The sequence below is a fragment of the Falco peregrinus genome, chromosome 9 (assembly GCF_023634155.1).
Source record: "Falco peregrinus isolate bFalPer1 chromosome 9, bFalPer1.pri, whole genome shotgun sequence".
Lineage (NCBI taxonomy): Eukaryota > Metazoa > Chordata > Aves > Falconiformes > Falconidae > Falco > Falco peregrinus.
Genome location: NC_073729.1, coordinates 15,171,883 through 15,198,691, shown reverse-complemented (window position 1 = coordinate 15,198,691; position 26,809 = coordinate 15,171,883). Strand labels below are relative to the sequence as shown.

The window sequence follows — 26,809 nt, the reverse complement described above, 5'->3', positions numbered from 1 at the left end:
GGGCTGCCGGCACAGCTCAGCACCCTTAACTGGGAGGGTGCGGGCAAGGGCTGCTCCGCCTGGGACAGCTGGGCTGGTTTGTGCCACAGCATGGGCTCTGTTAGGCCGCAATCCCACTAAACCTTCCCTGTGAAGGCCATCTTTTATTTTTTATGAAGTTCGCTGTAGGCTACACCTGGCATGTAAAGACCTCAGTTGTTGGGTGGAGGGGAATTTGGGTTTGTTGGGGCTTTGGGATTTTTTTTCTTCTTTTTTCTGTCTCTCTCTACTTCTGTTGTAGGGGCACATGTCTCAGCCCACCCAGCAAGGCCAGCCAGGACACGCTGCGCTGCGGTACGTTTCCTCCTCGCTCCTTGGTCCAAGGAGGTTCCTTGCTCTGACCAGGGAGGAGCTGGTTACACACCGGGAGCAGCAGCCAGGGGAAACGGCCCTTCCCACCCCTGCGCCCTCAAGCCAAGGCCAAAGGCCTTTGCAAAATCCATCCCTGAGCCAAGGGCACGGTCACAAGGAGCCGGCCGAGCCCGGTTCTCTCCGGCGTGTTCAGAGGGCTGAAGATCCCCCTTAGGCTGAAAGAGACCCCGGCACAGGCTCCCCGGGGCACACCGCGGGGGCTGCAGCCAGCGGCCGGGCCGGGCCGTGCCCCGCCGAGGGGGCAGCGGGCAGCCGGTGCGGGGACCCGGGCCGGGGGGCGGGAACGCACCGGCCATAACGTCCCTCCCGGCGGGGGGCGCGGCCGTGGGGGCGCCGGTCTCACCTCCTCGGCGCTGCGGGGCCGCCTCCCGCAGCCCGGGGCGCAGGTGGGGGCGGGGGCGGCTCCCCGCGGGCGGGCCCCGGCCGGGAGGGACGTTACGGGCAGCCCCGCGGCGGTGCGGCGCGCAGGGCGGTGTCCGGTGCGGTACGTACCCGCTGCGGGTCGGGTCCGGGAGCAGCGGCGGGGGCGCGTTTTGCGGCGGGGCGGGGCGCGGGCGCTGCGGGGAGCGGGCGGCGGGCGGTGCCCGGGCAGCGCTTCAAGGCACGGAGCGGCCGTGGGAGCCACGCGGGGCCTGCGCTGCTGGCGGCCGGGACACCCTGCGTGGGGCCGTGACGCTCTTTGTGGGGCCATGATGCCCTCCACGGGGCTGTGATGCCCTGCGTGGGGCTGTGGCACCCTCCACAGTGCCATGACGCTCTCTGCGGGGTTGTAACACCCTCCACGGGGCCATGATGCCTCGTGTGGGGCTGTGACATCCTCCACAGGGCTGTGACACCCACCGTGGGGCCATGACACCCTGTGTGGCTGTGGCACCCTCCACAGGGCCATGACTCCCTATGTGGGGCTGTGACACCCTCTGTGGGGCTGTGACACCGGGCCGTGAGGCAACCAGCACCTGGTGCAGCAAGCTGGCTTGAAGGCATAGCTACAACTTGGTTATGACACAAAATTCCATTGGTTTCTCTGCAGCTTCTTAACCCCCTGTGAGGAGAACGGCCCTTACCCGAAGCAGCTCAGCAGTCTTAAACGTGCCATTCACCAGAATTCAGTAGCTGTGCCGGTAAAGCTGGTGGACATGCTGCTGCTGTCAGCAAACGGGGGGGTCTGGGTGGTGCCTGGTGAGGTGAGGTTTGAAGGAGACTAAAGCAGACAGATCTTTTGAGAAAGAAAATAGTGAGGACTGCCACTTAACTGAGGAGCTGGGAGAGCCCAGGGGCACAGCCACCGGGTGGTGGGGGTTGCCTTCCATCACAATTGCCGGTCCACATCCTGGCCAGCCCTCGTGGTGCTGAGGGTTACAAGCGAATAATGACAATGTGCACAGAAAATCCATGAGCCTGAGCTTGGGACGGTGTTCACGTGGGATGGTGTGACTTGTTGGAGCCATTGGTAGCGTTTGTTTTAAACTACATGAATGTGATCTCTGGTGACTGACAGCAGAGTTACATATGGTGTCTTCTAGGCTCACAGATAACAGTGATTTAGAGACAAGAAATGTGGAGAGCTGTAATGCAAAGAATTTGCTTTGTGTTGTCAGCTACCTTTCCATTCGATTGTGGTTATGAGCATGCTGGCTTTAGGCAAACCGATGAGTTCTGCTCGTAGTTTAGTACAGAATGCAATTTCAAGTATACAATAGCAGCATGGGGGTAAGTGCCTGAAAATGTTGAGGGAGCAAGGGGATAAAAACTCTTGAAACTCTTACTGGCAATTTAACCTCCATTGATTTGAGATCAGCATCTCACATTTATGTAAAAACAAAAGGAAAAAAAAGAAATAACAAGGCAAACCTCTAAATAACTGTCATGAACTGAAAAACTAGGCTGAGCGTGATAAAAAAATCCACGTCGTGATTGATTCCATCAGGCATCTTCAGTAGCCTCCTAAAACAGGAGATGTGTTTTCTGCAGGGGCATGGCACCATCAGCACCAGGTATTTGGATGTGGTTTTCTTTACCAGCAGCTCAACTGTCTTGGACTGCCGGTTTTTTGAGACATAAAGTTGTATTTCTGTAGCATTTAACTTCAAGGTTTTGGGAAGACAGCAGTATAATGTAGTAGTTATAGTTCTGCAAATGATCAGGAATGGAAATGGTCATTTTGCCCAGTTACAGCATTTACAGATATTTACTGTTAAAGGAGAAAGAATGTTTTCTTCGCCATTGAGCGGGAAGGTTGGCTTTTCTGTGGTACTTTTAAGCATGCAATTGCAGGATTTTCTGGAACATTTTGAGTTCTTTGCTGCCATTTGCGGGCTGACCTTAATGTCCTATACATGTTCAACACAAAGAAAAATCACTTAATTAGAAATCAGGAATAACACACAGTTATGCAAAATGGACACCTTTCCTTTCCGTACAGCATGCTGGAAATGGGCAGAGCCACCAGACAGGGGTTTCTTGCCCATGTGGCAGCTAAGGCTTTGCTAGTGCTACTTGAGGAATGTTTCATCCCAGCTCTATGGGTTCTGTCATCCATTGCTCCAGAAAGGAGGAATGCCAGCACCAAGCTTCCTTGCACCTGGAGCTATTGCTTACCCTCTTCCCCCATGCTGCTGGTCCCCAGGATGGTCAGAGTCCCTGGGTGCTGTGTCTACCCTGCAGCTGGATAGCCTGACCGTCCAGGTCTTGCACAGTGCAGGTGAGAAAGAGCAGACTCGATGTGCCTGATGCTCACCTGGCACACAGGCGCCAGCTGGGAAGGCTGGGCACCATAGCAGTGGTGACAAAGCCCCAGCTGGTGTGAAATGCCTTACTGGAGTTATCTAGTGAAGACATGCCGGGTGGGCTCTGTGGAGAGCTTGACTCAGAATTTGTTGCCACTCCACTGATGCAAACCAGAAAAAATCCTGCTGAAGGGAGAAGTCACTTCTGTGGTGCTGTGTGTTGTGTATGAGACAAAACCTAGACTTGCAGATCTAATTTGTGTATCTAAGAAGAAAAACATCTGGAGGGCATGGTGTAGCAGATATTTTTAATCATTGTCATTTGTCATTTTGTTTTAATAATGACACTATGATATGAATAACTCAAGGAAAACAATAAACAGCCTTTTTATTGTTACAAGATTTCTCTGGGTAGGTGGCTAACTGAAACAATTGCGTTACAGCAAAGACAGAAGTTTAATGCAAAAGCTGCAGTGTATGTAAACAGTAAATGCTTAACCTCACCACAAGGGAAATCTTTTTGCTATAATAATTTTCATGCTTCCTCTTCTGTAGCCAGCAAACTGAATAACATTGGAGCTGGAGGGCCCAATTCTCTTCTAATTAACAGCAATGTTATGCAGGTACAAGTTCATTGACTTCAATAAATAGACATAAATGAAAGAGCTGAATATGACTTGGAGCAGAGTAACAGTAGACAAGGTAGAGTTGCATATTTAATGAGCCACATATAATGACTTTTATTAGGATTGGAAAGTGTCGAGCGGAATCGTTTCCTGTCCTACACGTATCAAAGGCTCCTGCTGCAACCTGTGAAGGAGATCCTCCCCTCTCTCTGCAGGATGCAGTGGCTCTTTCAGATTCTGCCTATTAAGAATGGAAGTATTTCAAGAGATTACTTTGTGATCAACAATAGTTTTGACTGATGACACTAAGAGCTACAGTCTTGTGCAACAGGGGTACTGCTGATAGGAGTGTAGGCTTTCTCTATGTGGCAGTGAAGTTTAGGGCTGCCACCATCCACGATTCTCCCAGCAGTATAGGGTTTAATGAGTTGTACATAGCAATAATTGTCTGTGAACAAAAGTATCAGTTAAACATAAAATTCATGAGAAGTAGTCTTGCTGAATGTAAACGGATGGTGTAACATCCACGTTGGAACTAGTCACTGAGGCTCTTTTTGTAGTTATTGGAGAGGAGAAAAAAAAGAGTTCAGTTCATCTCATCCTAAAGCAGGTTTCTGAAAAAGCCAGCTGAATTGTGATCCAGATGGGTCTGTTAGGAGTGTTGGAAGTGGTGCATGTGATGCTCAGGGGCAGGTCACTGTGGTACATGTCTGAAATTAGTGAGGTGAACTCTGCTGTACAAGCTTCTTGCATTCAAGCAGAGCTGAAAATTCCCATCTGGCTTACAGTCTTCCCCATTGTAACATAAATTACGTGTATCTCATGTCAGTAACTTCCAAAAGTTTTCTTTTTCTTTTTTTTTTTTTTTTTTTTTTTTTTATCTAAGATTGTGTCTGGAAGGATTGGTTGCATCTGCTTTTTTTAGGTTGACCTTTTGTTCCAAAGCATTTACAAAACTTGCTGTCATGGACTGAGAGTATTTTGCTTGACATGCAATTGATGTGACTAAGCTCTCCATTTACCAGGTGAACAAATGCCAGTTAAGCAACTTCTGTGATAGGAAGACAATAAACTCCCCTCAGTTTCTTGCCATTAAAAAAAAATAATTAAAAAATCTGATGTGGTTTTCTATTACCCCTGGTGCTATGATGAATCTTGTAGAAACAAGTTCAGATTTCTTAATTGAATGATAAAATAGGAGATGCCTAGAAGCCTTTTGAATCTGGCAAGTTTAGTGATGAATCTTCCCTGAGAGACACTGAGAAAGTAAAGGCTTACATATTTTTTCCAGTACCTTGTTTTGCCATTTGGGAGAAAAAAATATATACAGTAAATTCATATACAACATCCAGGTAGTTATTAGATCCATGCCAAAGTTAAAGTTAAGAGCCTTTGCTTGAACACTAAGCATGTGAAATACACTTTAATTATTTGGCAAACCACTTAAGTAAGATGAGAAAATTGTGTACAAAACCAGTATGTGAACTACTGGATAGGCAGATGTAATGAATCTATGAACTACATTATGACAAACTTTGTAATGAGCTACTTAGGTTGGTGTATTATGTATATCCAGTTCTCAGAATTTCCCCTGGCCCACTCCAGTAAGCCAGAGGAGCTTCCTGGTGGCCTTAAACTTCAGAACCAAATTCTCGTTCTCGTGGTCTTGTTTTAAGCAGATACCTACAGGAATACCTACATATAGTTAGCAGACGGAGAAAAGCTTCCATATCCCCAAAGGTGCTGGGTAGCTGGTTCTGGGAAGAGTGTTTTGTGCTTGAAATCCTTATACACTGAAATACCGGTGGAATAAATTGATCCGACCATTTATGTTGTTTATACGCTTTCTCGCAGCATTCTTAAATTCCAGTGGATGTGAATGCCATGCTTTGTGCTGGACAATTCAGCTTTGTCCACGTGTCAGGCATTTTCTAATCTCGCTTACCCTGTTGTGACTTGCGAGGTTCTCTGGTGTACAGCTATCTGTTCACCCATCTTACGTAAACTGGAGGAGGGGTACTTGCTGAGGGTGCCAGTTCTGTCTGCTTCATGTTGGATATGGGTAGTATTAGCATTTAAAGGGATTCAGATAATTTTGTATGCAGAAGGGCAGGTATCAACAGCCTCTGAGTAGCCTAGGCAATTAGGCAATGGTTTCGTGCCTTGAGCTTCTGCATCTTAATTGTCCTAATTAAATCTAAACTATATTTTGGTTGCTTAAGTGTATCTGTGGATCTCATCTATTACCATCAGGTAATCCGCTGCCTTGAACAGAGAACTATCCTGAAAGCAGTACAGATGTAGCGAGAGTTTACAGAATGTTAAAATGATCATGCTCTTCTTTTTTTTTTAACCAGATATTCTAAAGTTTCAGTCTATTGGAAAGCTTCATTATGTTCCAGTACTTGTCTTGTTTCACAGAGGTTAGAGTAAGTATCCAATTATCACCTGTTAAAAACCCTAAAACGTACCACATCTTTGCAGTCATACATAATAAAACTCTGTTCAAGAAATTTCAGAAGGATGCTGCAGCCAGTCCTGCAGTGTAAATATTTGTACAGTTAGGAGGAATATTGCAGTACTTGAGTAATGCTTTAGAATTAAGGTGGAGATACACATACATATATATTTACATGCATATGTTTGTGCACATATTTTATATATATATATAAAAGGAAAGTTATTCAATCTGGATATGAAGCCATTTTTGGATAAAAGGTGTTTAAATCTGTACGCACAGCAGCATAGCTGTGGCTTGGACTGCATTGCAAGTGAAGGTTGGTAATTACCGGGTTCCAATGAGGCTACTGCAGGCAAACAGGAGAAAGTAGAAATCAGTATTCTGCTTTGCTATACTTAATCAAATGAAATAAAAACGAGACCCAAGGGTCCTGTATAACGTAGTTCTAACTTGTAGCAAAGGAAAAATTTCAAAAACCTTCTAATAACTCAAATAGGTCTTAGTGAGTCAAAATACTGAAGCCAATGAGGTTTCCCTGTGCAAAGGCAACTGGGGAGACCCTGGCCCTGGCAAGGGATCAATATTTGCCCTGTGATCTCAAGAACAAAAACAACAGAAAAAAATACTGAATAAATGTGCAATATTTTAAATGGTTGAGCAGTCTATTAAAATATATGTAATGACTTATTGATTCAGGGGGAGACCAAATATTTTTCTGAGTAAGAAAAACATTAGGCCAGAACTTCTTTTCTAAAATTTGGATGCATCATCTTTCTGCAGTGCAGTACGCAGCTAGCTTTAAATAAAAGAGTGTATCGATAGAAAGCAGTCCAGCTGTGAAAGAAGGAGGCTCTTGCAGAACTCTATTGCTGTAGCTGAAGTCACATTTAAAAAGCTTTTCCTTGCAGGGAGGTGGATTCTGTGCTCTCTTTTCCATAGTTTCCACAGCAGGAATTAAGGTATGTGTACTTCAGCTTTTGAACATGGTTGGTAGTAACCTCTACCTTGGATTTGTGGGATTAATCTCAGGGTGTTTTTTTAAAAGGGGCTATTTGTGCAATACATACTGAACAGACTGCAGAAACAAAAGATACACAAGATGATGAATGAAACTGAAGCCCTGCAAAACTAAGCTGTTTTTTTAATAGATGGGTCTGAGTACACCCTTTGCGCCTCAAAAAATGTGAGCAACAGATAGTGAATATTCCTAAAGGTCTAAAGAAGGAGGGAAGAGAATCATCTTAAAATGGTCTTTTTGCTCTACTGACTCCTTCTGTAATAGAATGCTCTTCTGGGTGTTTTAGGTAGTCCACGAAGGCGTTCTCCCTGCAACGATTTCATTAAAGCACCCAAAATGTGGAGGGTGGTGGCTAACCTCCTGCCGAGGGCCAAAGTCCCCAGGAGCAGGGTGTGCTGCCTGCAGCCGGCACAGAAGGGCAGGAGCCTGCTCGCCGGGACCACGGCACCGCTGGTCCACGCCACCCAGTCGCTCAGCATGAACCTGGGGATACAGAAGGTGGAAGCTTTGGACACGGGTCATTTTATCCGTGTGGAGTGGGAGGACGGGAGCGAGAGCCGCTACCCCTGCGTCTGGCTGAGGGACAACTGCCAGTGTCCCCAGTGCTTCCTGCGCTCGGCAAAGGCACGCAGGCTGCTCATCGAGGACCTGGACGTGAACATCGTGGTGAAGGAAGTTGCTGTGGCAGATAGAAGAAAGGTATTTGAAGCAAACCTTTTTTTTCCTCTCATGAAACCTGTCTAACAATGCTTGTTAGTCTGTAAATTAGAGCCCAGGAAGCTCAGATCTTCCCACTTTTATATGAGACTTCACTTTACAGATGTTATGCAGAGGCTGCAGAAACCCAGGCTTCAGGTTTTAGACTCTAATTGTGCTTTTAAAAATTCTGCTGTGTATTTCTTCATTACTAGACATTGAAAAGAAAATGTAGGCATTCCCCACAGATTTAATTACCCTTGCACTTCCTCCCCCCCCCCCCCCCTTTATTCTCTAAGTAAATGGCTTGAAAATAATAAAAAAAAAAAGTGGCAAAGTGATGGTGGCCTTGGTCCCTAACAAAAATACCACTTTAACTCATTTCCAATGTGCAAAATACTTCATCTTGGAGCAAGCACTCAAAACCAAAGTTGAACCCAATATTCAGAGCTGGCCCGGTGTCTTTATCTGCATCTGACACTTGTTCATGAAAAAGAGAAGGCTGTTGGGCAAGAGAGGACAGGAACTGCCCTCCCTGTGAATTTTAATCTTTCCTGCCACATAAAAACCTTATATATAATTTCAATTTTATGGGTTATATTAAAAGCAATACATTGCTCCTTTGATATGCAAAATCATTTCCTTCATTTTACACTTAAAGATGTTTTAAATGTGTTAAAGATGCAGCAGTCAAGGCTGCAGCAGCTGGGGCAGGCTCGTTGCAGGCTGGGTTTGCAGGGTGTTTGCAGAGGCTGACCCAGACGGGAGCATGGCTCAGCTGCAGGGTGAAGGTCTGTACTGAGGAATTCCGGGCTCCCACATTGATTGATTGTTACTAGAATTAATGCCATATAAATTCATTATTTGAATAGGCAAATGTGTTAAAATAGTAGAGGGAATGCCTGCTTCCACTTATACTCAGAAACTGAGGAGAGCACATCATGTCAATGGGTGGAATTATGTGGCGTGGGAATCAGTATCTGCTGGACAGCCTTGAGAATTCAGCTGAGATCATGTGCTGCACTGAGCTCTTGCAGTTCATGACAAGCAAAGGCATATGCTTTATTTCCATGTTTTTTTCTGGATTAAAAAAAAAAAAAAACAGTGCCTTTTTTAAATTTATTTCAAAGAGGGCAGACTTTTCATAACTAGGGGAGCGATTTCTCTCCTATCATTTCTTTTTTGCCTTTCTGTCTTGTCCTTTTTTGATGAGCTGTCAGTGTTTTGGAAGGCATTTTTTCTCTCTTCTGAGTGGTGGTGAAGCATTCTCCCCAGTGATATGTGCCAACTTCCCTGGTTCTCCTCTTTCTGCTAAGCACAGCTCCCACAGTGAAAGCAGCCCACACAAAACAGGAAATTAGGTCATGAGTTCATGTAGAAATAAGCATTTATAAAAGGTGTCAGAATTTGGATGATGTTCAGGTTGGGTTTTCATTACTTGTTTTACATTATGCTCCAGGAAAAGCTTAACTGTGATATTATTGATCTAAATATTACAATTTCTGCAGTTTCTAAAGGAGTTTCTTGTTCTAGGTGATGTTTTCTGATTTTTTTTTGTTTAAAATTATCTTTTCTTTTATACTGGAAGATCTCTATTACGTGGCCTGATGAACACGCAAGTGAATATGAAGCTGAGTGGTTGAAAAAACGGTGCTTCTCTGAAGAAGCCAGAGCAGAAATGCGGGAAAATTTATTTTTACCAGGTAGGAATTCAAAGCATATCTCTAATGTTTGTTCCAAATACAAATAATCTGACGGTGACAGTCCCAGCTGTAAGCCACTTGTGTGAGGACCAGGTCTACCCAGCTGGAGCAGTGGCAGCTGCTCTTGGTACTCAGTGCCAGGCTGTGCATGCTCAACAGGAGCCTGTGGTTACCCATTCCCTTTTCTAACCTCAGGACCTGTGAAGACTTCAACTGGTTGGGCTGTGTTTACTTTCCTGAGAGCCTTTTCTTTCCAGAAAGGGTCAGTAGGTCTCAAAAATGAGTTTTGTGGACCAGCAGTGGTGTATGTGAAAATGCAAGTGTGCGTGTGCTGTTTAAATTATTTAAATTCTTGGATTTAGAAAGATCATTCAGAATTGGAAGGGAGTTATAACCAAAATAATTTTTCCCTTTCTGTGGCCACCTGTTAAAAAGTAACCGTGTTGCTTAGCAGCGTCTAGTGCTGAAGTTCAGGCTGTGTTTGCGCCGTGTCCCACACTTATTACAGGAGCTGACTGTGGGTCATGAAGCATTTTGTGCAACGGGCAGTGTAATGTTTACCCAGTACAAATGACTCACCCGTCTGAGTCAATAATTATAGGTCCACTAGGTTTGTCATGACGAACATCATCATTCCTTTGGCAGCCTTTCAGATTGCAAGCATGAGATGTGTGAAAACCTGTAAGATTTCTGCTGTTGCTCTTGACAGTGTTCCTGTGAGATTTGCTCTTGCAGACATTTGTGGGTCTGTATTCAGAGTTAAAACAGTATCCGTTAAAACAGGATATTACTTCAGGAAAAAGAAACTAGAGGCAGGCTGATGGCGTGAAACTCAGATCCAGGTATCAGTTTCCTCGGAGTTCAGCAAAAGGCAAATCTGTGATTGGTTTGTGCTCCTTTATTCATGTGGTTTATATTCTAACAAAGAAAAGAAATTTTGTTGGTTTGGGTTTTTTCCCTGAAAGAAGAGAAATGGGAAAATATGTGGCCCTAGGTATCTCCTGCATCTGAGCTTTGGCACATTAGGAACAACTGAAAGGGCCAGTAAGCTTTCCAAATTTCTGTAGGTCAAATATGCCTTAGCTCTTAGCACATGCTCTCCTAAACAAAAGTAAGTTCTTAAGATTCAGCCTTTTATAACTGGCTTAAAACTTAAGTGATGAGTAATATTTCTGTTCATTTCAGTGGATCCTGTAACAGACTCTTCTTTGTTTGGAGTGGAACTTTTTTTCCCCTAGTGATATAAAAGTTCGTGTCTACTTTAACTCTGGCAAGAGTAAACTACACTGTTTACTATTTCAGAGGGTTGGGCATGTTCCCAGAATGAACGTGGTGAAGATGCAAACCTCATTCAGGGAAACTAGACTTGATTTCTCATGTAGTAAGAAATTTATTTGGGAAAATGAAGGTGCTGTGGAAGCTAGCAAGATGTTTTGTAGCCTTTTGAGGGAACAATGTAAATTGAGTGCTGCTTTAATTAATGCCCAGGCAAATTAGTCTACATCTCTGGTTGTTTATTAGCGAAAGGTATCAATAACTGAGATTTCAGATGTAATGCTACTTTTCTCTCCCTATTATGAGGTCTAAGTGGCTGTGATTTGGCTACACACACACACATTTACACAGTGCTTGCTCTCAGCATCTAAATACAATGCTTGTTTTGGGGGCCAGTTCTCCCACTGGCTACCGCTCTTCTGCACTGGAGTGGTCCAGGTAAAATATACCCCAAAGACATGTTTTATTCTTTGGGCAATGCTTTTGTAAATTCTGTTTTCCATGCCATATCTGAAGAAATATGTTTATAGAAGTTGTACTAAGTAAGGGCCCGCGTTAACTCTGGCTTTGCTCAGTAGTGTCGTTCTGCTCTTTCTCACTTCTCAGAGCAGAGCTGGCTCCTTGTGGCGGACAGCTTCTCCCAGCTTTTCTCAGGTTTCTGTTGCAAAAAAAGGCTACAGTTACAAAGTGTGTGAGTTTGCTGGCTGGCTGTTTAAGACCTGTTTCTCATTGTGTATCAGGGTAGGTTTAGAATTTGCTTCCTTCTGGTCAGTGGAGTCACACACTGGAAATTACAGGCCCTTAAGTAGCTAATCATATCCCAGCAGGATAGTATTACGGACAATGAGATGGAATGCCAGCCCTGCATGCTGGTTCAACAAATACAAGAGCAAGCACACTAGACTGCTGTAGTTTGAGGTTAACCTTCACTGCTGACTTTGGGGTAGCTGTGGCTACCTCTTTTTTTCTGTCTTTTTGAAAGTAAGTTACTTGCTTTGGGTGTTGCTTTTATGTTTTTTCATCATTTCTGATTCAAAAAGAAAGATGTTAGTCATATGTCAAATCCAAAAAGAAGACATAGTGGGTTGTATGTCAAGGTTTTGGCAGCAGGGGGCAACAGGGGTGGCTTCTGTGAGAAGATGCCAGAAGCTTCCCCCATGTCCAACAGAGCCGGTGCCAGATGGCTCTGAGACGGACCCACCACTGGCCGAGGCTGAGCCCATCAGCGATGGTGGTAGTGCCTCTGGGATAGCGTGTTTAAGAAGTGGTGGGGGGGAAATCTGCACAAAAAAAAACAGTTGAAGAGAGGAGTGAGACTGTGAGAGCAACAGCTGACACTGAGGCCGGTGCAGCAGGAGCAGGAGGGCTCCAGGCGCCGCAGCAGAGGTTCCCGGCAGCCCATGGGAAGCCCCCGGCGGGGCAGGCTGTGCCCCCAGCCCACGGAGGGTATCGGGGGGCAGAGCCCCACGCCGGGGCAGGGGGTGCCCGACGGGGCTGTGACCCCCTGGGCAGCCCAGGCTGGGGCAGGGTCGCTGGCAGGACGCGTGACCCGGGGGGGCCCACGCCGGAGCAGGCTGGGCCTGAAGGATGGCACCCACCGGGGGGGACCCACGCCGGGGCAGGGGGTGAGGGGCTGCGGCCGGGGGAAGGGCTCACGCCGGAGGAGTGTGTAGAGGATTGTCTCCCGTGGGAGGGACCCCAGGCTGGAGCAGGGGCAGGGCGTGAGGAGGAAGGAGCGGCGGAGACACCGTGGGGTGGGATGGACTGACCGCAGCCCCCATTCCCATCCCCCTGCGCCGCTCGGGGGAGGCGGGAGGGAAATCGGGAGTGAAGCTGAGCCTGGGAGGAAGGGAAGGGTGGGGAGAAGGTGTTCTGAGATTTGTTCGTATTTCTCATTACCCTGCTCTGATCTGAATGGTATCACAGTAGTTTTCCCCCAGTTGAGTCTGTTTCGCCCGTGACAGCGATGGTAGGAGCGATCTCCCTGTCCTGTCCCGACCCACCAGCCTGGTGCTGTGCTCCCTCTCCCCTGCCCGGCTGAGGAGGGCACTGACAGAGCTTGGGTGGGCACCAGGCCCCCAGCCAGGGTCAGCTCCCCACAGAAGAGTAGGTCAGATTTGCACTGCATGATGGAAGTGACTATAAATAGCTCTTATAGCTCTGTGGCAATACATCAAGATTCTGCTTTTAAAAACACTGCCAGATCCTGTCTCTGTAGTATGCAAAGTCTGATATTTGTTTATAAGAGCAACAAAAGAGCCATCTTCTACTTCTCCAGCTATGGTGTTTCAAAGATAACTTTTTTTCCCCTCCTGTTTACTTGTGTCCTCCCCAACGAACTTTACAGGAGTGATTTACTACCTCGTGCAGTCTCTCTGTAACTCAGATTGTGTGTGTGGTGGAGGAAGCTTGTGGAAGACATTGAGTATACAGGTGCTTTCCAGTACCCAGCCTCTCATGACATTGCTTTTGCTGAGGATTATTTTCCAGCACACTGGCATCCCATCAATAGGATGTGGGAGAAAAAAAAGTTCAATAACATCACAGTTATATTTTCCTTTTGGGTAGAGAAGAAGATTCAGCAGAGGTAGTACCTGGTGCTACTTAATATTTTTGACCTTAGGTTAGGTTAAGGTTTTAACTTGAGGTTAAAGATTTCAGATTATGATTGTCCTTTAAAATGTGATAAAATGATGCTGGGTGTGTATCCAGCTCCACCAAAGTTTGAGTCAGAATGTTAACAGCATCAGTAGTGCTTTCCATTTCTCTGTTAGGTCCTGAGAGATTATAATTTCAAGAGGAAGAAGTTAAAAGTTATATTTTACTAAAAGAGTTCGGTCATTTGAAAATTTATCCTGTAGTAATTAATAAGAGCTGCACCACAATTTAGGGTGCCATAGACATAATTCACAATACAGCAAAAATACACTTGGCCTTCAGCAAACATTAAAGCACACATTGTAGACAAATTAATTTTAGATTAAGGAAATTAATCTATGCTGTCTAGACTTCCTTTCCCACATGACTCCAGTACAGAAAGCTTTAACCAGCACTGACCCAGCTTGCACAGTAAATGCTGAATAATTCCGAGTGTTCATTGATGCCTGTATGCCATCTGCAGGAACTGAGCAAAGGCCATCTTCTCATTTTGTGCAAAGTCCAGTATAGGTGACTTTTTATGACTAACCCAGTCTGATCAAGAAATGGGATTCTTTTTTTCTCCCCTGCACCCCCATTTTATTTTTCTGAAATTGAAAGAGACGGTGACTCATTAATTCTTTCAAACACATTTAATTCTTACCATTTTGCAAAGCTTGTAGATCTGTAGCTTTATTAGTCATAATGTGAATGATCAATGAAGACACAAAATAATTCTACAAAGCCTTTGGTTTTGTCCCTTACGAATTGTTCAGCTACCTTTGTAAACATCAAGATTTTTAACCTGGCTACTGCAGCTGTGCTGTGCAAGTGAGACCTAAGGCTACCCAGGCACTAATGGCTCATTCCTATCTTTCTTACCCCTTCAGCTTTCAGCCCGTATGTTCTTAGATTTCTACTGTAGTACAATGGAAACTATATGAACTGTGGTTACGCAGCGGGAGAAAACATGCTATGCTGACATGATAAAATAATGAAGAACATGAGTGGGATCAATTACCACCAGGAAAGACTGGCAAGAAATACAGTCTCTGTTCAGTGCAGCTTCTTGATAGATTTTCAGGCTGAAGGGTCTTTGTGGATAAAAATGGGAATAAAGTTCCTTTTGTTCAGTATATGAGAGAATAACATGCCCTGTGGGATGCAGAATTTTCAAAGACTTTTATATAGACTTCTTAAAAATATTGTTAAATGGAAGAACTTAAATATCTTCACATCACAGGATCTTTTCTTTTTTGGTTTTATGATGTATGCTTTCCTGTCCCTTTTCCAAAGAATTATGGACCTGATAATTTGTCAAGTTGTAAATATTGGGCAGCATACTAACATTTTTGTCTGGGACTGTGGAGAAGGAGATCTTTATAAATGCTGCCTATTTTAGTGTAGCCCTATTACTTGTCTCTGTCCTACTACTGTTGGACTTACCTGGCTGTAATGGTCTCTGGGACCAGTCAGGAGAATTCCTTCCCTGCTTTTCATGCAAATAAATAGGAGTTGTTTAAAAATAGTTCATGTGTATGTCAGACATCAGTGTTAGAAATCAGACCTCCGATCTGTTGCAGCTACTAGAAGGATTAAAACTGGTGCCCATATGTTTGAATCAAGCTCAAAGATCTCCCTCAAAAAACCCCTAAAATTACTAATATGTAAAGCATAAAGATTAAAAAGGCTGTAGGAAATTCTGTGCTAAAATGATGAGGAAGTCCCCATATAATCTACTCTGCAATTTACTGTATGCACCTGGTATAAGTAATCATCCGATAGTCAGCTGCAGGAAGGCAGTATGATTCTCAGCCAATTTCCACTTTGCTAATAATAAAAACATTTATTACACTTTCAGCCTTGAGCTGGTATGTAAATGCTGCAAGTTTCACCCCATTTTCTGTGGCTTTATTCCTGCAAACGAACCACTTTATTTTAGTTATGGCTCTGAAATTTTATCTGCTTCTTCTGTTCAGGGTGATTATGCCTTTCTAATATTTTGAAAGTTTTATGCTGTGTAGTGAAGACAGTGGTTTGGCTTGTGCTCTGAGTATGCAACTTTGTCTTTTGATTGTTTTTCATTGTTTTCTTTGGCATATTTAGTATTAAAAAAAGTGGTCAGATTCATATTCTTAGCATAAAGCGTTTGTCACTGTTGCATATGAAATTTTCATGAATGCGCTAAGGAAACGTGTCATCTTTAAAAAACAGTCAAAGAGTAGCTGTAAAGGTTTACCGTCAAGGCAGAACGATATATCAAGATGGGCTTTGCGAAGGTCTGTGCTTTCTGAAATACTGTTCCTTATTTTCATCTATGACTATGATAGAAAGAAATAACCGCATTAAACTTGCAGATGACACCAACCAGAGATTGACTGGAAATGTGTTGAAGGATCAGGGTTGCAGTTCTAAATGACCTTGGCAAATAGGAGAAATGGTAAAAATGTAAAAAATTCTTTAATGCTTTAATGAGTCTGGTGACCTGTTCATCTAGCCTAATGCTCAGGCTCCAGCAGCAATGTAGTAAAAGCATCTAAGCCAAACCACTCTCTGCAGTTTGACTCCATCATATTTCTTTAGCAACCACAGTCATGGCACCAGGGTTTCCTGTGGGATGCTGCAGCTCGGCAGCTGTTTGAGTGCAAGATAGAGAAAGGACCGCCCGCGTGGGGTGGGCTTGGTGCTGATCACAGGCTGAATCTGAGCCTGTGCTGGCAGACTTTTGGGCTCAGGGCTGACATTGCTTTCAGCTGAGCCCAAAGAGAAGCCTAACCTGCAGAAAAGATCAAATAGTCCTTCTGCTCCTGTTGATGGAGTAAGGCTTCCAGAGCATGTGTCAATTTTGGGCACTATACATGAAGAAAGACTACAAAGTGCCCATTGGAAAGCACTGTGCATGATCACTAGTCTAGAAACAGTGAATGATTCAAGTGCAGGGAGCAGGGGGAGCGAGAGGAGGAACCGTTTGTTTCCACGTTCATGGTGGATACATCACTATACAAAAGCATGTGAACCTATGTGAACAGGTTTTCTTAATGCTGTTCAGAATAGGTAAAAATTGGAGCTCAGATAAACTATAAAATGTTTCAAATTAAAAGGAAGATTTTAAGACCTGAGGTGAGCCATGTTTTAATATCAACAACTTTACAAGCTGCACTGGATTTTTTTCCTCCCAGATACCAACTGCTGCTGCGTTTCAAACATTTCCCAAGATTAGTAATACTTAGAGCTGTACAAAAGCCATTTTCAGCTTTTGGCATGTGTCATTACAGAGTACATTGGCAAATGTCAAGGGGGAAAGGTTACTCCTGCAGTAGCTGAAAGACTAAGCTCTTGGCTGCATCAAGATGCCACTGAAGGGCTGGGAACTTGGAGCCTTTCTTCTCTGAAACATGAGGTAGGATTTATAAGAATTTGTGTACCAGCCTACACTTTTAAAAAGAAAAACAAACACAAACTACTAAGGACGCTGGCTGCACTTCTCACTGGAAGTGAATTCCTGTGGGAAAACTGGAACTTTGAGAACAGAGTTTATAGCCTGGCTAGGCAGGATTTAACTGTATTTACCACTTTCTATCTTTGTTTTGTTTTGGTGTTTGTTGGTTTTTTGGGGTTTTTTTTTGTTGTTTTTTTTTTAATACAGAATAGCTAAACATTGAAAAATGCCTAAGAAGCTGCTTTATTTGAACCGTTTGACAGTTTTAATAGCTGCCTGGAGAGTATCAGTGAACAGTTCTGTTTCCTTGAAATTTTGCAATTTCCATGTTGTAGTGGTACTGTAAAGCTTAAACATCTCAGCCAGTAGGCAGTGTTGACTCCTGGATACACTGCAGGGTCTGGGAAAGGATAAATTCCCAGTACGTGGCGGGATTCACATCACCGATTGTTTTTACACAGAGAAAAGACTGCTTTTGCATGTTACTTACAGAAACAGTCTGAATCGGCTCCGTAGGGCTGGAGATGTGAGGCCAAGTGAGAGCCTCCCCCGCAGGGGGTCTGGTGGGGACGAAGGCCAGCTGGGTGGCTGTTGCTGGAACGTTCTCCCCAGATCTGCTCTAGGGGTTGGCAGTCCCAGGCGGGTATGCTGAGTGTGCACCGTTTTGCAGTGCTGTTGCAAAGCGGGTGTTTGCAACGAAAGCCAAAACCACCCCAAAACCCAACACCATTGGCTGCAGAAGGGGCATCCCGGTGTTAGGTGGAACCTTTAGCAAGCACGGTGGGAACTGGGAATTTGAACAAGAGGAGTCTACAGTCCGTGTACTCGGGGATGCCTGGGGCTCCTGGAGCTGTAGTTAAATTCCAGGTACATACATTTATATCCCAAAGTGGGGGAAGACCTGTTGGTGCATTCCTTGAAATACTAAAATTCCTCTACCCCTTGTTTTATGTAAGGAAGATTGGGAAAATATTTATTAGCAAGACAGCAAGAAAGATTAGGAAGGAAAAGATGAAACTTAACTATTCCATTAGTTTTCACGTGGTTATTTACCTGCACCAACACTGAAGCTTGAATTTGCCTTTCAAGGGATATTCTTGGCAGTTCACACAGCATACCTAAAGCTATTTAAATTTCATAACTTTTAACAGAGAAGGAGGAGAACATTCATATTTTATTTTTCACCCATACATCAGGTGTGTGAAAGGATGTATATTGAGTTAAACACACTGGAGCAGTGAGTAGCAGGCCATGGAGTGGTCTCCAAAAGGAATTTAATGAGGTGAGATTACATCTCTCCTCAAGGATTGCACCTTTTTTCCTTTTGAGAACATGTTGTGAAATTCAACAGCTTGTCAATCATACAACAGCTTTGAAACACGAGGTAGAGTATAAAAGATGGTCTGTGTGGATAGCTTCTATTTGGGTATGAGCGTTGTGTTTCTTGGACAGTCTTTAACCAGCCTTAGCCAAAGGGGAGAGGAGCACCACTGGCTGGAAATTTGCAGACTTTGCAACTGTTGAAAAATGTTGTAACTATGTAGTGTCTGGGTTTGCTTTTTTCATGAGCACGTTGCATTTTGTACTTGGTACCTATATCTAGAAAGAATAAAAAGAACCCCCCAAACCTGGCTCTTTACATCTTTTTGAAGTACAGCATGTCCCTCAGTCACCAGGTGGAATCCCCGGAGCTCTCATTCTGAAACCTGCTTGGAATAGTTTTTATTACTCCTGTCCGCTGAAAGGATTTTGGAATAGAGAGACATATAGATGTTTTATAAATTATTCCATCTGAATTTTGCAATGTTTATGATCTCGTTTCTAGTGCGTAATCTCTGTGATCAATGATTGGGCAAGTTAACTGAAAATTAGATAAAATACCAAGTAAACTCTGATGCAGGTGTGATTTAAACAAAACAGTTATTCTATGAAATAGATAAAATCCTTTCACACTTTATTGTGCACTCTCTTAAGAATAAGCAGCTTCAAATTAAATACATAAAAGCGAGGGAAAACCAAATTACATCTTTACTGTAAGAATAAGAGCTCTGATTCAACATTCAAGAGAATGCTTGACTTAAAACACTATTTTTTTAAGTTTTCCAAAATACTAAAATCAATGCAAAATTTATGAAGAAAAAAAAGAAAGATAGCATCTTTGTTCTGTTTACCCATTGCTGTGTGACATCTTCAGTTTGAATGTGTGTATGTGTTTATTCGTGCATACAAACCACTAAACTGGCAAACTTGTGAGACATTACAAGTGGAAATTAATGAGAAGAGAGCAAGGGAGTGTTGTATTCGGGGAACAGAAATCTGAAATAGCTCTTTCATACAGGGGAGAAGGTAAATACCTCACACCTCTTTCTGTGCATTACAGTAACGTCGAAGGGCAGGTGTATCTGTCCCAGTGGTCTTTGGTACCTGCCAGCAGCGCCGCTTTTCAGGTCAAGCGGGCAGATCACGCCTCATTTCCTCATCCTGCAAGTTAACACACAGTTATTAATACCCTACAAAAAGTCTCAAATATGTCAGCCCCAGCGTTGTTACCGAAGGGGCTGTAGTATCGCCATCACCAGGGCTCTTCGGCTTCTGAAATCGGCTGAGCTGCGGCACTTGGCAGCTCTGTGAGCGGTGGCTGCCGCAGCCAGCCCGGCTGAAATCTGTGGAGGGGACAGAGTGCTGTCATGGTGCGGGGTTATAAAGGCTTGCATGCTCTCTGTTCAGTGATAAAGTATTTTTTCCTGTGAATTAGAACTAAATGCACCGTGTGAACGTTTCAGGGGGTAGCAGCAGTGTGTGAGGTAGGAGCAGGGCAGAGGTCTGTGCGGAACCTGGGAGCTCGGCAGCAGTGGCGCTCTGGGCCGGGGCCATCCCTCCTCTCAGCACCTTCTGCTCTGTACACCCCTCAGGAAATAAATTACGCTGCTCCCTGGGCAGTGTTTTAACTCCAGACCTTACCTGTGAGGTGTCGCTGGTTGTGTCTCAGTGCCAGGCATCTGCTGCCGTTTTCTGGCTATTTATGCAAAAGGGGAGGAAAAGGGTCTGTGCTCTGGTCATTCCGTTAGGACAGCCTCAGTGTCTTCTGGAGGTCTCTCACTTTGTTTTCAGCTCCCAGCACCAGGCTGCTGTCACTAAACTATTAACTGTCGTTGCCAAGCAGGTAGCCTAGCTCCTCTTCCTTGGCTCCAGTTTCCCCTGCAGCCAGCAGCAGTTTTTACTCAGTCTCCAGAGTCACCTTCTTCCTACCAGTCAGTGTCCCCACTTCAGCTTCCCTGAGTTTTTCCCCAGGTAATGCACCTCCTCCTCCCTAGACAGCTTCTCGCACTGTTCAGTTCACCTCTTCCCCTCTCAGGGGCCTGGGACAGAGGCTTTAACGGAGAGCAGGGGAATGGCTCAGCTCATCCTCATCTTTCCTTCTCGTCTCTCCCCAGATGGCCGCATCCACAGGCAGCCTCCGGCAGCGGCTAGGCAGGTGCCTGGGCAGCACAGCGGTGGGGACACTTGCAGCTGGGAAGCTGTAGGAAGGTCTGCTACCAAGTCTCCTCGTGGACTTGGACCTCAGCAAGCTTGGGGTAGGGGGGGATTCACCAAAATGTATTTCTCACATTGCCTCAGTCACTAAAATCAGAGGAATTAGAGCCTTTGCTGGATTTTTTTTTTCAAACATGAGCAAAAAGTGTACTGCCGTGCTCAGTTCTGTTCTAAGATACAGCCAAGCCTTTTGACTTGACTGTTCTCTCCATAAATTCAAAGAAAGAAATCTTTGGCATGAAAAAATAGTCAGCCCAAAAGATTATCTTTTGCTACGGTTATAAGCATTAAAAACAGCTTTACAACAGAAACACCAGTTTCTGAGGAAATAGTACCACTTGTTAATAACAACTTTTTCCATATTAGAGCTACTGGTATGTGTGGGGTGTGTATCTGGTATCATAAATATACGTAGACAATAGTAGTGCAAATGCAAGGGAAAAAACAATTACTGCTGATGCCTTCTAGCAAGGCAGCTTAATAAAAGCTGTATCTTGACCTAAGATTCATTTACACTGGTAAACCTGTAGTTGTTTCATTTTTAATTTACTAACAATGCTTACAAATGCAGCTTGTTAACAATAACATCACTACAGAGTCCCTGTAGCAGCTTTCTTTCAGGTGCACGGGCAGCCATTTCACTTGGCTTTAAACCCGGTTCTATGTTAAACTCCCTGTACCATTTTAAATGCTCCATGAATAAACAGAAGACCAGGATGGGCTCAGTGATCCAGGGACACCACGTGGTATTTTAGGACTTTCTCTGGAGATCTTTCAGCTGTGGAGGAAAGTCACCTTTCGTGGTAAAGTATCCAATGTGACCCACAACTGTGGCTTCCAGTGTCCTCTGCCAGTAGCACAGACAAATTAAATTAAAATTAATTGCATTAAGAACTGGCAAAGTCCAGAAAGTGTCCTGGTGAGAAGCTGTGCTTTGGGTTCCATGATTAATTTCCTGCCTTTTTGCTTTCTGTCTTACATTACCGATCCCTTGAGTTCCTGGCTGAATGCACTGGAGCCATTAAAACTTAGGTGATACCTGTTTTAGGGTTGTCTGGCAGGGTTAGTCTGGAAGGGGGGGGGGTGGAAATGGGCTGGGGGGAACAATCTTTATTATTTTAACAAACTGATCTTGGCCTATGAATACTGAGGCCAAAATAAAGAAATGTGGTGTTTAGTTATTATGTGGCTTTGCCTGTACTAATGAGTGGCTATAGCACTGCCTTTTATTGAAAGAAATTAATTTGATTTCAAATGTGTCTGAAAATGTTAAAATGTACCTGACTGGAGTAGTTTTAAATAGATGGCTAACAAAGAGGTTCTTCCTGCAGCATCCCGATTTGTCGTAGCTTCTCCACATGGACAAATGAGTCAATCAGTATTTTTTTCTAAATCTCTTGTATGCTAATGGTATGAGATGAATGTAATTTGAATTTGTGGAAAATTATTTGTGAAATAATGGAAAGTATGAATATTGGGCTGATTCTCGGTTATACATCACTCTGGGAAAGTCAGTGACACGTCCCATCACTTGGGGAAGAGCAATCATATTATTAGTATTAGTATTATTTACCATTATGATTTCTCAGTATTATTTATCATTATTATATCTCTTTTCATACTTCAGAATATTCTGAAGGTGACAGGTGAGATGAGTCCCAGGGGAATGGAAGTTTGAAGTTAGAATTACACAATTTTTGAAACACACAGATGGTCTGTATTTGGCCTTGTTTCATGTGAGTGTGCTAATTTTACACAGATATTACTTTCCTCATCTGTGTTTTGCAGTGGTGCTGCTATATCCTTCACCCCAGCTGTGGAGCCTGCTCAGGGTGAAAGGAATATTGGGACAATTTTGCTGCCAAACTGAAAAAAATGTCTGTGGAGCATCTGCAAGGTGATATTTTCCAAAGCTGTAAGCACTGGCCAAACTTGACAAGTTTCACAGGAATAGCCAGTGTACGTTCCTAAGATGTGACCAACTTACATGCCAAAATTGACACTTGAAAGAATAAAAGCACTGAAGCTACTCCACTAAGCCAGTGTGAAAATTTTGACTTGGCTGATGTAGATTTATCTTCACAGCTGTAGGCTCTGGATCCACTTCGGCTGTTGCTGAAACACTTTTTGGTGGATGCTGCCATAGAAAACCCCATCCCACATGGTTAAGGTTTACCAACGTTACAAACAAACAAGCAAAATACACCTAGAGGGAAGTGGGAGGCAGCGCCAGTGGTAGGAAGCTCCTCCAGCTCTGCTCTGCGTTGCAAAATGGTTCATGCACATCAGCAGGGACACATAAATAACGGGCCAGAGGTTGTACTTCATCTGGGAGGGCATTAGAGGGCAAGTTTAACCTCATGTAACCCCCAGGGCCTCGATTTGACCTCTAGTAACCTCAAGTTGACCTCAAATAACCCCGGGGGCCTCAGTTTGACCTCGAGTAACCCCGGTTTGCCCTCTAGTAACCCCCCGGGGGCTAAGTGGTTGTCCTCAGATGACCCCTGAGTCCAAGATTTTGGGTAAAGTTGACCTCTAGTAACCCCATATGCTAATTGGTGTCCTCAGATGACCCCGGCGTGTTCCTAAAAAAGGCAGTTTGACCTCAAGTAACCCCGGGGGCCTCAGTTTGACCTCTGGTAACCTCGGGGGCCTCGATTTGATCTCTGGTAACCTCAAGTTGACCTCAAATAACCCCGGGGGCCTCAGTTTGACCTCGAGTAACCCCGGTTTGCCCTCTAGTAACCCCCCGGGGGCTAAGTGGCTGTCCTCGGATGACCCCTGAGTCCAAGATTTTGGGTAAAGTTGACCTCTAGTAACCCCATATGCTAATTGGTGTCCTCAGATGACCCCGGCGTGTTCCTAAAAAAGGCAGTTTGACCTCAAGTAACCCCGGGGGCCTCAGTTTGACCTCTGGTAACCTCGGGGGCCTCGATTTGATCTCTGGTAACCTCAAGTTGACCTCAAATAACCCCGGGGGCCTCAGTTTGACCTCGAGTAACCCCGGTTTGCCCCCTAGTAACCCCCCGGGGGCTAAGTGGTTGTCCTCAGATGACCCCTGAGTCCAAGATTTTGGGTAAAGTTGACCTCTAGTAACCCCATATGCTAATTGGTGTCCTCAGATGACCCCGGCGTGTTCCTAAAAAAGGCAGTTTGACCTCAAGTAACCCCGGGGGCCTCAGTTTGACCTCTGGTAACCTCGGGGGCCTCGATTTGATCTCTGGTAACCTCAAGTTGACCTCAAATAACCCCGGGGGCCTCAGTTTGACCTCGAGTAACCCCGGTTTGCCCCCTAGTAACCCCCCGGGGGCTAAGTGGTTGTCCTCAGATGACCCCTGAGTCCAAGATTTTGGGTAAAGTTGACCTCTAGTAACCCCATATGCTAATTGGTGTCCTCAGATGACCCCGGCGTGTTCCTAAAAAAGGCAGTTTGACCTCAAGTAACCCCGGGGGCCTCAGTTTGACCTCTGGTAACCTCGGGGGCCTCGATTTGATCTCTAGTAACCTCAGGTTGACCTCAAATAACCCCGGGGGCCTCAGTTTGACCTCGAGTAACCCCGGTTTGCCCCCTAGTAACCCCCCGGGGGCTAAGTGGTTGTCCTCAGATGACCCCTGAGTCCAAGATTTTGGGTAAAGTTGACCTCTAGTAACCCCATATGCTAATTGGTGTCCTCAGATGACCCCGGCGTGTTCCTAAAAAAGGCAGTTTGACCTCAAGTAACCCCGGGGGCCTCAGTTTGACCTCTGGTAACCTCGGGGGCCTCGATTTGATCTCTGGTAACCTCAAGTTGACCTCAAATAACCCCGGGGGCCTCAGTTTGACCTCGAGTAACCCCGGTTTGCCCCCTAGTAACCCCCCGGGGGCTAAGCGGTTGTCCTCGGATGACCCCTGAGTCCAAGATTTTGGGTAAAGTTGACCTCTAGTAACCCCATATGCTAATTGGTGTCCTCAGATGACCCCGGCGTGTTCCTAAAAAAGGCAGTTTGACCTCAAGTAACCCCGGGGGCCTCAGTTTGACCTCTGGTAACCTCGGGGGCCTCGATTTGATCTCTGGTAACCTCAAGTTGACCTCAAATAACCCCGGGGGCCTCAGTTTGACCTCGAGTAACCCCGGTTTGCCCCCTAGTAACCCCCCGGGGGCTAAGCGGTTGTCCTCGGATGACCCCTGAGTCCAAGATTTTGGGTAAAGTTGACCTCTAGTAACCCCATATGCTAATTGGTGTCCTCAGATGACCCCGGCGTGTTCCTAAAAAAGGCAGTTTGACCTCAAGTAACCCCGGGGGCCTCAGTTTGACCTCTGGTAACCTCGGGGGCCTCGATTTGATCTCTGGTAACCTCAAGTTGACCTCAAATAACCCCGGGGGCCTCAGTTTGACCTCGAGTAACCCCGGTTTGCCCCCTAGTAACCCCCCGGGGGCTAAGTGGTTGTCCTCAGATGACCCCTGAGTCCAAGATTTTGGGTAAAGTTGACCTCTAGTAACCCCATATGCTAATTGGTGTCCTCAGATGACCCCGGCGTGTTCCTAAAAAAGGCAGTTTGACCTCAAGTAACCCCGGGGGCCTCAGTTTGACCTCTGGTAACCTCGGGGGCCTCGATTTGATCTCTGGTAACCTCAAGTTGACCTCAAATAACCCCGGGGGCCTCAGTTTGACCTCGAGTAACCCCGGTTTGCCCTCTAGTAACCCCCCGGGGGCTAAGTGGCTGTCCTCGGATGACCCCTGAGTCCAAGATTTTGGGTAAAGTTGACCTCTAGTAACCCCATATGCTAATTGGTGTCCTCAGATGACCCCGGCGTGTTCCTAAAAAGGCAGTTTGACCTCAAGTAACCCCGGGGCCTCAGTTTGACCTCTGGTAACCTCGGGGGCCTCGATTTGATCTCTGGTAACCTCAAGTTGACCTCAAATAACCCCGGGGGCCTCAGTTTGACCTCGAGTAACCCCGGTTTGCCCCCTAGTAACCCCCCGGGGGCTAAGTGGTTGTCCTCAGATGACCCCTGAGTCCAAGATTTTGGGTAAAGTTGACCTCTAGTAACCCCATATGCTAATTGGTGTCCTCAGATGACCCCGGCGTGTTCCTAAAAAAGGCAGTTTGACCTCAAGTAACCCCGGGGGCCTCAGTTTGACCTCTGGTAACCTCGGGGGCCTCGATTTGATCTCTGGTAACCTCAAGTTGACCTCAAATAACCCCGGGGGCCTCAGTTTGACCTCGAGTAACCCCGGTTTGCCCTCTAGTAACCCCCCGGGGGCTAAGTGGCTGTCCTCGGATGACCCCTGAGTCCAAGATTTTGGGTAAAGTTGACCTCTAGTAACCCCATATGCTAATTGGTGTCCTCAGATGACCCCGGCGTGTTCCTAAAAAGGCAGTTTGACCTCAAGTAACCCCGGGGCCTCAGTTTGACCTCTGGTAACCTCGGGGGCCTCGATTTGATCTCTGGTAACCTCAAGTTGACCTCAAATAACCCCGGGGGCCTCAGTTTGACCTCGAGTAACCCCGGTTTGCCCCCTAGTAACCCCCCGGGGGCTAAGTGGTTGTCCTCAGATGACCCCTGAGTCCAAGATTTTGGGTAAAGTTGACCTCTAGTAACCCCATATGCTAATTGGTGTCCTCAGATGACCCCGGCGTGTTCCTAAAAAAGGCAGTTTGACCTCAAGTAACCCCGGGGGCCTCAGTTTGACCTCTGGTAACCTCGGGGGCCTCGATTTGATCTCTGGTAACCTCAAGTTGACCTCAAATAACCCCGGGGGCCTCAGTTTGACCTCGAGTAACCCCGGTTTGCCCTCTAGTAACCCCCCGGGGGCTAAGTGGCTGTCCTCGGATGACCCCTGAGTCCAAGATTTTGGGTAAAGTTGACCTCTAGTAACCCCATATGCTAATTGGTGTCCTCAGATGACCCCGGCGTGTTCCTAAAAAGGCAGTTTGACCTCAAGTAACCCCGGGGCCTCAGTTTGACCTCTGGTAACCTCGGGGGCCTCGATTTGATCTCTGGTAACCTCAAGTTGACCTCAAATAACCCCGGGGGCCTCAGTTTGACCTCGAGTAACCCCGGTTTGCCCCCTAGTAACCCCCCGGGGGCTAAGTGGTTGTCCTCAGATGACCCCTGAGTCCAAGATTTTGGGTAAAGTTGACCTCTAGTAACCCCATATGCTAATTGGTGTCCTCAGATGACCCCGGCGTGTTCCTAAAAAGGCAGTTTGACCTCAAGTAACCCCGGGGCCTCAGTTTGACCTCTGGTAACCCTGGTTTCACCTCGAGTAACCCCAGGGGCCTCTAGTTTGACCTTG

General features: G+C 45.6%; 1 protein-coding gene and 1 long non-coding RNA gene across 3 annotated transcripts in view; both read left to right on the top strand.

Annotated features, from left to right (window-relative positions):
- Positions 1–760: 760 nt before the first annotated feature.
- The window catches only part of BBOX1 (gamma-butyrobetaine hydroxylase 1), a 42,049-nt gene continuing 16,000 nt past the window's right edge, over positions 761–26,809 (top strand). The window contains exons 1-4 of one of the 2 annotated variants that reach the window (XM_055814032.1): positions 761–895; positions 6,121–6,192; positions 7,529–7,941; positions 9,527–9,641. In XM_055814032.1, the coding sequence (XP_055670007.1) occupies positions 7,579–7,941; positions 9,527–9,641 (478 nt within the window). In that variant the 5' untranslated portion in view covers positions 761–895; positions 6,121–6,192; positions 7,529–7,578. The remainder of the gene's footprint in view (positions 896–6,120; positions 6,193–7,528; positions 7,942–9,526; positions 9,642–26,809) is intronic. The other variant, XM_055814031.1, reaches the window with a different exon arrangement.
- LOC114011638 (uncharacterized) lies at positions 12,773–22,564 on the top strand. Its single transcript, XR_003553628.2, has 2 exons — positions 12,773–16,953; positions 22,315–22,564. It is a non-coding gene; the product is annotated as an uncharacterized LOC114011638 (long non-coding RNA).